Here is an 11171-nt window from a genome sequence, read left to right as displayed (position 1 = left end):
TGGAGCTGCTGCTGCGCAGGCGGTTCTTGCGTTAGCCCCAGTAGCTGCCCTCGCTCAGAAGTCTCTTCCACTAGCGCAGGTTCCTCTGACAGTGGTTGTTGAGATACTTGCTCTGCAAGCAGAGATTGCTGTAACGGCTCTACCAGGTGCAGTGACTGTAGCGGTGCCGTTTGCTGCGCTTGCTTTTGTGGTGGCATCGAAATATCTGTTTCACACTGCTGGTGCAACTGGTGCTGTTCTTGCTGCTGTTCTTGGCCCACACTTAGGCTAGATGACATGACTGGTGAGGTAGAGAAAATGAGTTTATTTCAAGATATTTGGAATACAGAGAGGAAAGAGTTTACAGCTGGCACCACGTCTCCCGACGTTTGATATCAGGCGCAGCAGGTGCCTACGTCTGCTTTGCAGATCTCACTCCTGTATCCGCTTTGTGGAAGCTGGCTAGAGCCCGATTTCTCTCTTGTAATCCCTCACGTATGCCATGAATCCGGGTCTGCTAGGCTTGGAATCGCAAAATGTCATCCTCACTCGCTGCCTGTACATGCCAGGGAGTGCTGCCCACTGCGCCGAGGACAGCTCACTGTAGGTCGGGTGCAGCGGGTCAAAAAAAACTGCATGGCCTTGACACCTTTGATGCTATTCAAATATCTGACAAACATACGCCCACACGACGCTTTAACGACAAACTTGTTCACACCATACACACAACATATGAAGAGTCAATACCTATCTTTCTCGGTTGAGTTCGCATGGATGAGTTTTGCGGTCGCATCAAGCCGAGTGTGTAGATGCGATGCATGTTGTGCCGCGTATCGCTGCGACAGGTGTGTGAGGGACGGATGTCAACAGTGTATGTGCCAAGTTTGCGTGAGAGAGGCGAGGGCGAGGGCGAGGGTGGGTGCGGGTGCGGGTGCGGGTGCGGGTGTTGGTCACAGGAAGCAAATTCCTCAGTGCGGTCATCAGACACATGGTCGGTGGAGAGACTAAGCAGCAGAAATGGTGACAGCGGCCCAGGCGCGGTCAGTGGTGACAGCTGACCAGTTGGGAGCATCGGCAATAGCAAGTACAGCTCTCCTTGGAGACCATGAAGTAGGCTAGAGGGCTGGTTGTTCCACTGTGTGAGCTGGCTCAGACCGCTACTGGTTCCCAGGTCCATTATTTGCACTGGTGAGGTCTTCAAAACGACCCTATGCGTGTACTCCTCAGCCCGCTGTCTCTTTGTGCCACTGCTGAAGGCATCGTCTCGTTCTTGTGAAATAACAGGTGGCAGCATGGTTGAAAATATCAGTGGGAGGCAGGATGTGCAAGAAGAAGGAGGCAGACCTCCTGTAACACAACCCCCAGGCAACGATGCACAGCACAAACGATGTGCAGATGCACATCCCGGCTGTCTGCGTGTCTGTCAGGACACATACGCCCTGCTCCTGGTCTATATCGTAGAGCCTAGTGGAATTCCCAAGCTGTAGGAGTAGTTCTTCACGAACCGACGGAAATTCCCGTTGTCACATCTGTGATAACTGGTCAGCAAGCGCTTTCTGTACTCGGTTTTCTTTGTCTCCAGCGACATCTTGCTCCTGAGCGAAATATGCAGTGGATCAAAGCCCTTAAAAATAGCCTTGTCGTATCGCCGTAGTCTCCGCACCAAAACCTCAGCATCCCGCTGAGAAACAAATATCTCACAGACGTCAGGAAGCACATAGTTGGCATGGTAGATCTCCAGATCGTCGATATCGTAGTGCCGCAGGACCTTGTCCATGTAGGGGTACGGAAAGACGCGCATGTCTTTTATGTACAGCGTGCGGATAGCATACTTGGCCTCGACAGGTGATGGCTCAGGCAGGCCGTGTGTGCAAACTCCACAAGAATCCTTCTTGGCGTAGCTGTGTCGTTCGGGGGAAGGGTTGAGAGAGCGGCTTTGTGTGCTGGCTTTATCAGAATTGGTTGGCGTTGTTTCCTGGTTTACTGCTTTGTATTCTTGTGTCTGTTGATTCCGCTGTTGTCGTTGCTGCTCGTATATTGTGATCCTTTTCTGGAGCAGTTCGGCTATCAGCCGGAGCTCGTTGTTGTACTCGCACATTTTTGCGATCTCTTTCGCCTCTTCCGGTGGGGTTTCTGGTGCTATCTTAACCTTAACGGGTTCAAGTGAAACGCATGGGCTAGACATTTGCGGCGATGAAAAATCGGACAGCCTCGGCCTGTACACTGTAAATTCTTTTGGCGGCAACACGGTATGTGGCGACTGGTCTGCGTAGTGCTGCAGCTGATCTGGCGAGTGGCTAGGCGATGGAAGCATCAGATATTGCTAGAATACGAGTAGTGTAAAGAGAGAAGAAAAAAAAGTCGATTGGAGGCAGAGTGGAGAAGAGAGGTGAGACGAGGACTGTGTCACAGCTGGCAATTTAAAACAACAAATCTTAGCCGATCGCGCAGCTCTGCTGAGCTGATTGCTAAAATTTATCAATGTGTCTGCTGGGCTGGCCCTGACACCATTTGGACGACGGTGGCCTTAAGCGGAGCGCCAATCTCCTTGGCATATTCTCGGAGGTAATGAAGGAACTTTTCCTCTACAGAACAAGCCGGCGCGGACAACTTTTTGAGTGCTTTTCTCAGCACTGTACCGTATGACGCTGCTATATGCGTCGCCTCGCCATCTGTAAGGCCTGGGTGGGCCTTCGTCATTGGCTCATACCCATCAAGCACCTGAATACCAGCTTCCATGAGCTTATCGAAGAACTGCTTGGAAAACTCTGCTTTGACGAAGGCCTCAATCACACTCAGCGTCAAAAACTGGACATGCACTGCCCAGTCAGAGTCAATCCCTATGTCACTAAGCTTCTGCGCCATATTCGCTTTGGTTGCACGAAGTTTCAATATGTATATGCGCCGAACCCCGTATTTGAAATCGCAGTGCCGTAGCGATTGGTATGGCCTGTCTGGCTGCTGGTTCAGCGGGCTCGTTGGAGCGAGTGTCGATGCAGAACTCATGGGCGAATCTGATGGCATCTGGCCTGATGCATGCTGCTGTGCCTGGCGGAGTTCAGCTACCCGGTTCTGCAGATGCATCACTATTGCTGACAGCTCTTGGTTCCACTGACACATGCGCACGAGACCAGCAGCGTCCTCGGGCTGCATCCCGTGGGGGATTACAACCGAGACGGGTTGGAGCAGGACAACGGAATTTCTCTCGGTCCGTGCTTTCGTAGGGAATTCGAGCTTCACTCGCTTTGCACTGTCGCCGCTATTTGACCCATCTCCGATAAACGCTGGCCGCGACACTGTTAGCTGAGTAAAAGACATTCCAGCAACTTGCAAAATACTTGAAACGAGGAAAAAATTGCAGGCAAGTGGAACAAAAGGCTAGCTCTGTCTGCTGTGTGTTGTGGCGAAATAAAATGGCCAGAATGAGATAATTCTGATCGGATATCCTTGATCAGTGCCTGCGGAATGCCAGCTGGGAACAGAAACGCTGAGCAACTCTAGCTTCAATAGCTATCACCAGTGTAACGAGAGAGCATTCATGTTGGGACACAACAAATGCAAAAAGGACAGTAGCTCAACTGTGACTGCTATACACCACTCTGCTGCCAGAAATGCGTCAATTACACCAGCTGCTTGACGGCATCCATCCCGACCTCCGCAGCATACTGCGCAAAATACTCAATGGACTGGCCGCTGTTTTGCTGTTTGGCATTAAAATATGCAATCCTAAATTTGTTGCCATATTCCTGACAGGGTAGCGATGGGCTGCTTTCAGCAAAAATTTTATTGACCAGCAGGCAGTTTGGGCAGTAAAAGAGGATGCTGACAGTACTCGCGCCACAGGCCCTCAAGGGCTTCTTAATCATTGCTTTCTCCCCAATAGCTCTGAGGAGTTCCAGCATATAGACCCACCTAGCGCTGTGTTTCTTATCTCTGGGACGCCCGCAAGGATGAATAAGCCAGGGTAGATCGACTTTACTGAGCCTGGAACCAGGGGCTGCTTTCGACTTGAATGTCTCCAAGGAGCGGGCAGGGTCTACCAATTGCTGCAGCCTGCAACTGCAGACAGGACAAGGTCAGAGATCCTGGTTCGGAGGTTTATCACTAGGTCCGTCAGCTGTCAGCTCCGCTCATCCAGCTGCATGACGCTGGATGGGTCAACTGCATTTGGCATCCTGAGGAACGGTGCTTACGCAAATTGTAAGCCAGAATACAGCTATGGTTTCTGATTCACGACGCCAAACTGATCGGAATCCGCTGGCCTCTTCTTGCTGTCAACTGTGTCAGCACTCCGAGATAAATGACGGTAGGAAACGTTGGGGGCATTGCGTGATATATTACTTGATGATGTGCTTACTCACTCATGGCCACATTGCTATAACAAAATGGCATCAAACGGCATGTCTATGGAAGAATACAAGACACCATGCATTATCTGAGAGGCACCGTACCATTGTCATATATGGGCCTGTTTATTTAACTAAAGTACATCAGAGTTTAATTCCAACCTCTATTGCATAGTCTTGAAGATACTTGGTGCATCGGCCTTTAGCCGCCTTCGGGAGAGTGAGATATGCGGTCCTGAATTTACTGCAATATCTCTGAAAGGACAGTATCGGCTTGGATGTGCGCTGAGCAATGCACAGTGCCTTGCTGGCATCGGTAGTGCAGAGCGTAGTCAGCCCTGAACTGCGAACTTTGGTGACGAATTCGTTTACATAGCTGCTTTCAACAAAAAACTCGTCGACCCGCGGGCAGATTGGGTGGGAAAGGAGAATCTTGGCAGTATTAACACCATAGGTACTCAGGCGCTTTTTAGGCTTAGCTTTCTTCCCGCTGATTCTTGGAAAGTCCAATATATAAACCCGCCGAACGCTGTGCTTCTTATCGCTGGGGCATGCATTAGAAGGAATGAAAATATAAGCACATGACTCTGCGTGATTGGCAGCCTGACTCTTTTTCGGGCTGAATATTTCCATGGAGCGGGCAGGATCTGACAATTGCTGCGGCTCGTCAGCTGGAGGTAGGGTAAGCTCAGAGATCCTGGTTTGGAAATGTACCACTAGCTCTGCCAGCTGTCGGTTCCACTCATCCAGCTGCATGATGCCGGAGGGGTCAACTGTATTCAGCACACTGAGGAATGGTGCCTGCGCAGACTGTAGAACGACAGTGTACATTTGCCGCTTCTGACCCTTAGCACCGCCGTAACTGGGCTCTGGTAGCCGCTTTTTTGTTGCATTTTCTTCGCCTGTTTGAGAGGAATGGTCAAAAGCAGCATTTGGTAAGCTAAGCGACATGGCGTACAATGTTGGAAGCAAACAAGTTATTGACGTGCGAAGCTGGTACATTGTGATGTTTGCCCACCACACAGCCGTCCGTTATAGCAGCGATGACCGAATTAATATATTTATGGGGGTGGAGGAGCCAAGCGAAAGTGGCCAGTACTCAAGTGGCATAAATGACCAGTCAGCACTACAGCAGCCTGATGCCAATCTCAGCGGCGTACTCCTGCAGAAACTCTTTGCTTCGGAACTGCTTCGTTCCTCGCGCAATTTTGTAAGCACTGACTAGGCTGCGGCAGTACTGGTCATAGGTTGGCACCGGCGCGCCCAGCGATATCGCCTGACTGACAACACCGGAAAGATTATAGCCGATAACTGTGACGACCTGCGCATCGTACAGAGCATGTACAAACGTATCCGCGTAAGTGCTCTCAACAATGAACTCGTCGAAGCGGTCGTTGATCGGGTGAGAATATATGATCATCGAGCTGGTAATACCGTACTTTTGTAGGTGTCGTTTGACCGAAATTGAGCGGTCTTTGACACAGTCAACTGTGTAGATCCTTCGAACTCTGTATTTGATATCGCTTGGACAGTCGCATTGAGGCACTGCTTTGGAGATCTCAACGCCAGTCTTGCCCATATCTAGAGCCGCTGGCGCCTTTGACGTTGTAAGTTGAAGTGGAGAAGGCGCAGACTTCGCATGCTGGTTAGCAATGAGCTCTGCCAGTCGCTGCTGCATCCCAATGACCATCTCAGCGAGCTGCTGGTTCCACTGATCCAGTTGCACGATGGAAGACGGGCTGGTGGTGTTTAGTATATCGGAAAACGGTGTGGCCGGGGGTCGCAATGAAGCCGAAATATTGCGCCTCTTCGTTCCCTCACTATACACGTAAAAGGTATCTGCAGATCTCTTTCTCGGGTCAACAGCTTCGCCTTTCTGGGAAAAAAGGGTAGGTGGGGTCGTTGGTGAAATCATTAGCCATATTTGTTGATCAATACAATGAGATATGAGTATGTGCAAAAGCGAATATAAAAATGATGCGCCGGCAAACGCCAATACTGTCTTTTGATAGCAGCGTGATGAGTGCGACTTTATGGGGAGGGGGACTAATACTACACCAGCCCCTGCTGTGTAGCCATTGCGGCAGGCGAGTAATACCACGATGGACCCATAGGATAGAGTGCATCGGGCCAGTCCGTCTTGGCCAGCTATTTCTCGTGCACTGGTATCCCAACACCAATCTCTTTTGTGTATGCTGCGATGTACTCTAGGGCCCTGGTGTGGCTAGCATTTTTGATGACCAAGTATGCACTTTGAAGCATCCCGCAGTAGTATGATGAAGACGGTTTCTGTCCACTCTGCCGGACTTCCCGACAGATTATACTGGCCGGATCGATGCCGATAGACGAAGCAGCCTTGCCATCAATCATCTTTTGAATGAATGTCTCCGCGTAGCTACTCTCAATAAAGAACTCGTCGATCCGGGTACTGACCGGGTGCGAATTGATTATCATGGACTTGTTGATGTCAAACTTTTGTAGGTGGCCCTTTAACGAGCATCTTTTGTTTCTCGAGCAATCCAGAGTGTATACTCGACGTATTCCATAAATGGCATCGCTTCGACACACGCTACGTGGAATAAGCTGAAGGATATCGACATGGGTGATGTCTACATGTGACGCAGATATCTGCCCAGCTGGTAAACGCGGCAGCGGCGACTGTGTGTAGCCAGGTTTCTGGTGGGCAAGTAGACCCACCAGTTGTTGCTGCAACCCAATTGCAATCTCTGCTAGTTGCTGGTTCCACTGATCCAGCACCCCAAGGCTGGCTGGATCAGTAGCATTCATTACCCGCTGCAATGAGGTTGGAGCACGCGCTATTTCCACCATTAAATTCTTGCTGAGAAGACGAACCGCTGGGGGTGTTTACTGTCAATGCCTTCTTTGGTACAGTGTTTGATGAAGAGGAAAAGATTAGATGTCATTTGAATAATATTTAGAGATACTAGAGAATCTGCAAACTAGTAGCACCTATGGAGCCAGAACAATAGCAGCTTCATACGGAGTAGTGGATTATGGCTGTACAGGTTTTATAGCAGCATGATACGGGGTTATCGTGTAGCTTCTCCAGGTGGGCAGCACCGCAAAGCACACCCATTCAATCAGACGTGCGAATCAGGTTTAATATTTTTTATTGATGACTGCAGGCTAGGCTGCGCGTAAAAATTGCACTGCTGCGAATAGATATTTCGTTTCATGGGGCTTGCATAGAACCACGTATTGCAGTTTGCTGAGATATAGGGCGATTCCACCAGCCAAAACATAAGATAGTCCAAGGAAACTGCGCTTTTATCCATCGGGATGCTCGCTACTTTTGACACGATTGTGCACAAGCTTGTTTGTTAGAAGAATCAGAGAAAGGAGCTCCTCTGAGACGCGCTGTCGGATGAACAGGAACCCTTCGATCTCAACTTTCCATGGCTTTCGCTCAAAGAAAGCAACCTCTTGGTTCACCGCGTCATACAGCCCACCACTTGCTGCCACTAAAACTTGACATCCCACTTGTACGCATTTCCCTTGAAATCTGTGAACGACCAGGCTCCCTTAATGAAACCTTCCTTCTTTGCTGATGCAACACCACCAAATCCCCTCATTGATGCTCGACTCTTGGAAATGCCTTCTCGCGACCCCGACACGAGGACATGGCTCCTTGCTGATGGATTGCGATTACAGAGAGGTCGCGCCCGTCGATTCGGACCGAGTAAGCAAATCGGCTGGTCAGAGGCAATCGGCTTTTTTCTTAAAGTGGCCGCGGTAAACTACTGCAGACTTGTCAGTGTCCGGAGCATCAAAGAAAGTGAACACTTGACCATAGTCCATGGCAAATATAAAGTGTGTAGATTGGTGCAGTGAGGTGAGTTTGTGACCACGGACAAAAACAGACCTGTCTGCTGCTTTTAAACACGACACGGCGTGGCTGAACTGGCTTTGATTTCCAGTGTTTGCTTATTGTCCAAAAAATCCGCATATGCGGAATGATATTCGCGCACTATATTCACTACATGCGACACCTGGCAGACACATTGATTTCCCTGCTATGAGGCTTCTAAAAGAGAACGCTAGGTCTCTGGGATGCAGTGCGATGTTACACACCTTGTTTACGAACTATTGAGACAATACCAGCTTGACAAAGATTATTCAAGGACCCAAGCGTGTATGGACAACTGAACTGAGCTGACATCTGGTGTTTACATAGGTGATTAAAAATAATATCGAAAGCTAATGTAGTTTGTCTAGTGCACTATATACAGCACCACCCGGACTCTGGTTAGTATTCAGTTTGTTTCTGTACATATAAACTCCGAGCATACTTCATGCTAAGACTGAGTTCAATGTTCCTTTGCTGGTTTCTATCTCTAAAATCTGCTGCAATGGATTGTCGTTTCTCTCGCTATCACCAGCTATTTGAGGACTATAGGAGGCAGGCCAACGCAGAGACTAGCGATGAGCGGAAGGTGCTGCTTGTCTCCGTTGCAACCACGCTTGGGATTTTGCTGCGCTGGTTTAAACAAACTCGAGAAGGCTTTGACTGAACGCAAGCGATTCCCTGCGCACTATAACTTCTGTGACTAGGAGTGGCGATGACCAGTAAATGTTTTGTGGTGCACGGAAATCGCTGAAAAGCTGTCCAAGCTTTGTGTCTTAGCTATAAACCCTGTGAAGAGTGCTGAGGCTCGCTACTTGGAGGTCCGCTTGTCACTCGACTGACATGGTCTCCAGGCTCGTGGAAAGGACGGCTGCTTGCTGCCTCAGTCTAGCTCTGGCCATGCTCAATTGCCTCTAATGGAAAAGGATGCCAGCTGGTCATATTTCGATGACATTTCAGACAGACCAACAGCTATTCTCTAACAGTTAGAGACACCAATCCGCATATACATTGAGCGTGAGCACCAAGAAGATACCCATGGCCCATTTGACCTTGGTAAATCGACGTGCGTCCACTGGGAAAGAGTCAAAGGAGTGGTTTATTAGAGTGCGGAGTCCAATGCTTTGTACGATGAATGAATTACACGGTGGGTGCGACGCATGTTGAAGCGAGCGCAGCCAGCCAACGATATGGCCAGAGTGTTTTCATCCATGTTTTCCATGGTCGCACTTGTCACCTACGCATTACAGTATCCATCTTCTTCAACGATGCTTGAGGGGTCCATTATATTGAGACTGTTGGACATGCAGTCCTAATGTGGCTTTTTTGTTTTTATGATGTTTGAGTTCGTTTGAATAGCAGCTACCTGGTCAATACGATGACCCATGGCGAGATATGTATTAAGCACTCATACATCAATGCTACACTGTGCGTTGGTGGGTCTGGGTTTGCCTCGTTGCATATCACACCGATTTGCCTTGTTGCACCGGCCACGTAGCTTGTTCCGGTACTGCGGCCAATCGCGGTGCTCCATCGGTTTATTTTTTTTCACCTGGCGGGCGCAGGCCTGACACTTTTTTTGCAGACTCCTTTTCTTCCTCCATGTTCCGTGCTTTCCACCGCCTTCTTTTCCAAATCGTCACTAAATTTCTCAACGTCAACAAAAGTGCGGCACCATTGCATAATTTATTGTCCCGGGCATATGCATAATAGGCTGGCATAAGAGCACAGACCGCAGTCCTCCCGTTTTGTAAATATTTCTCCCGCCTGTCGGTATTTACACATACACACAACTTTTGCCTATTCATTTCAATGGCTGATCGATCCAGCAGCGACACGAAAGCCAGCAGCCGCGCAACAGAAATACAAAATGTCGATGATGACGGCAGCGACGCCGAGCGATCCAAGTCGGACAGTTCAAAGCACCAGCAAGGTGCCACAGGGCGGTTCCGGCAGCTGAGCGACAGCAGCGACGAGGGCAATAGCAGCGGGATGAGGCCAATAGCAGCGAGACGGGCAGTTCGCAGCGATTCTGGGCAACACGATCTCCATCGCAGTTGCCGGTGCCTGGAGCGAACACGATGTGTCTCCGATGCAGCAGCTGCCGGACTTGATGGCAGCGCATAGCAAATGCTGGTGCGGCAGAACTCAATGGGATTCGGCAAGGCACTGCCACCAGGGATGGGCAGTCTCCTCCCGGGGATGAGTCTGCCGCCGGAAATCTCGGGGCGATGGGCGGGATGTGCAGAGCCGGATGCTGTTTGTATCGTTGCTGGAAAACTACTGCCGCACGTACGACGACGACCCTCTGCGTAACCGGCGGCTGTTTTTCACAATCTGCCGTACCTGTACTCAATGGGGATTATTGGCAAAGAGTATGTTGATGAGGTTGCGTCAGTCAGAGCTACCTATTCTGACGCATTCCGGCAGCTGGTGGTGAAGGCGCAGGAGTCGCTGGCATCGTATGAGCAGCGGGACATTGAGACAGGAATCCGGTCGCTGACCACTGGGCTGGGTGACGATGATGACGATTCGTTTGCATTTGACATTTCGCTAACCAACGATGACGACAACAGCGGCGACGATGACGACGACAACAGTGATAGCGAAGGCAATAGCGATGAATGGTCATGGAGCAACGACAATGGTGGTAGACTGGCGACTCGTTCCATCGTCGTCTGAATCTGATTCGGAGAACCAGTTCGACAGCATTGATTTGCCACGCATGGCCACGCGGAGCAGCAGAGTATCAGAGGGCTCGCGGCCTACGTCAGGTCGGGCGCGTAGCGCCAGTGCAGCCAACAGTAGCGTGCACGAGACAATGTGGATGCGGCGTAGCAGCCGCGTGTCAGCCTCATCTGCAACAACGTTTGAGAATATGGTGATGGACATGCACCGGCCGGTACCATGATGACTTTATCCAGCTGCGGTGCCTTGGCAAGGGTGGTTCGGCAAGGTGTATGAGGTGCGCAATAAGCTTG

The 11171-nt window shown here is 50.1% G+C and overlaps 1 protein-coding gene across 1 annotated transcript; it reads right to left on the bottom strand.

Annotated features, from left to right (window-relative positions):
* Positions 1–6294: 6294 nt before the first annotated feature.
* DL89DRAFT_166382 (uncharacterized protein) lies at positions 6295–7436 on the bottom strand. Its single transcript, XM_040883734.1, has one exon. It carries the CDS (start codon positions 7152–7154, stop codon positions 6474–6476), a length of 681 nt encoding a protein of 226 aa, XP_040739338.1. The 5' UTR covers positions 7155–7436; the 3' UTR covers positions 6295–6473.
* Positions 7437–11171: the final 3735 nt, after the last annotated feature.

This window comes from Linderina pennispora (genome assembly GCF_002104995.1).
Source record: "Linderina pennispora strain ATCC 12442 chromosome Unknown DL89scaffold_71, whole genome shotgun sequence".
NCBI lineage: Eukaryota > Fungi > Kickxellomycota > Kickxellomycetes > Kickxellales > Kickxellaceae > Linderina > Linderina pennispora.
The sequence above is the reverse complement of the archived record's forward strand: the minus strand, read 5'-3'. Positions and strand labels throughout refer to the sequence as shown.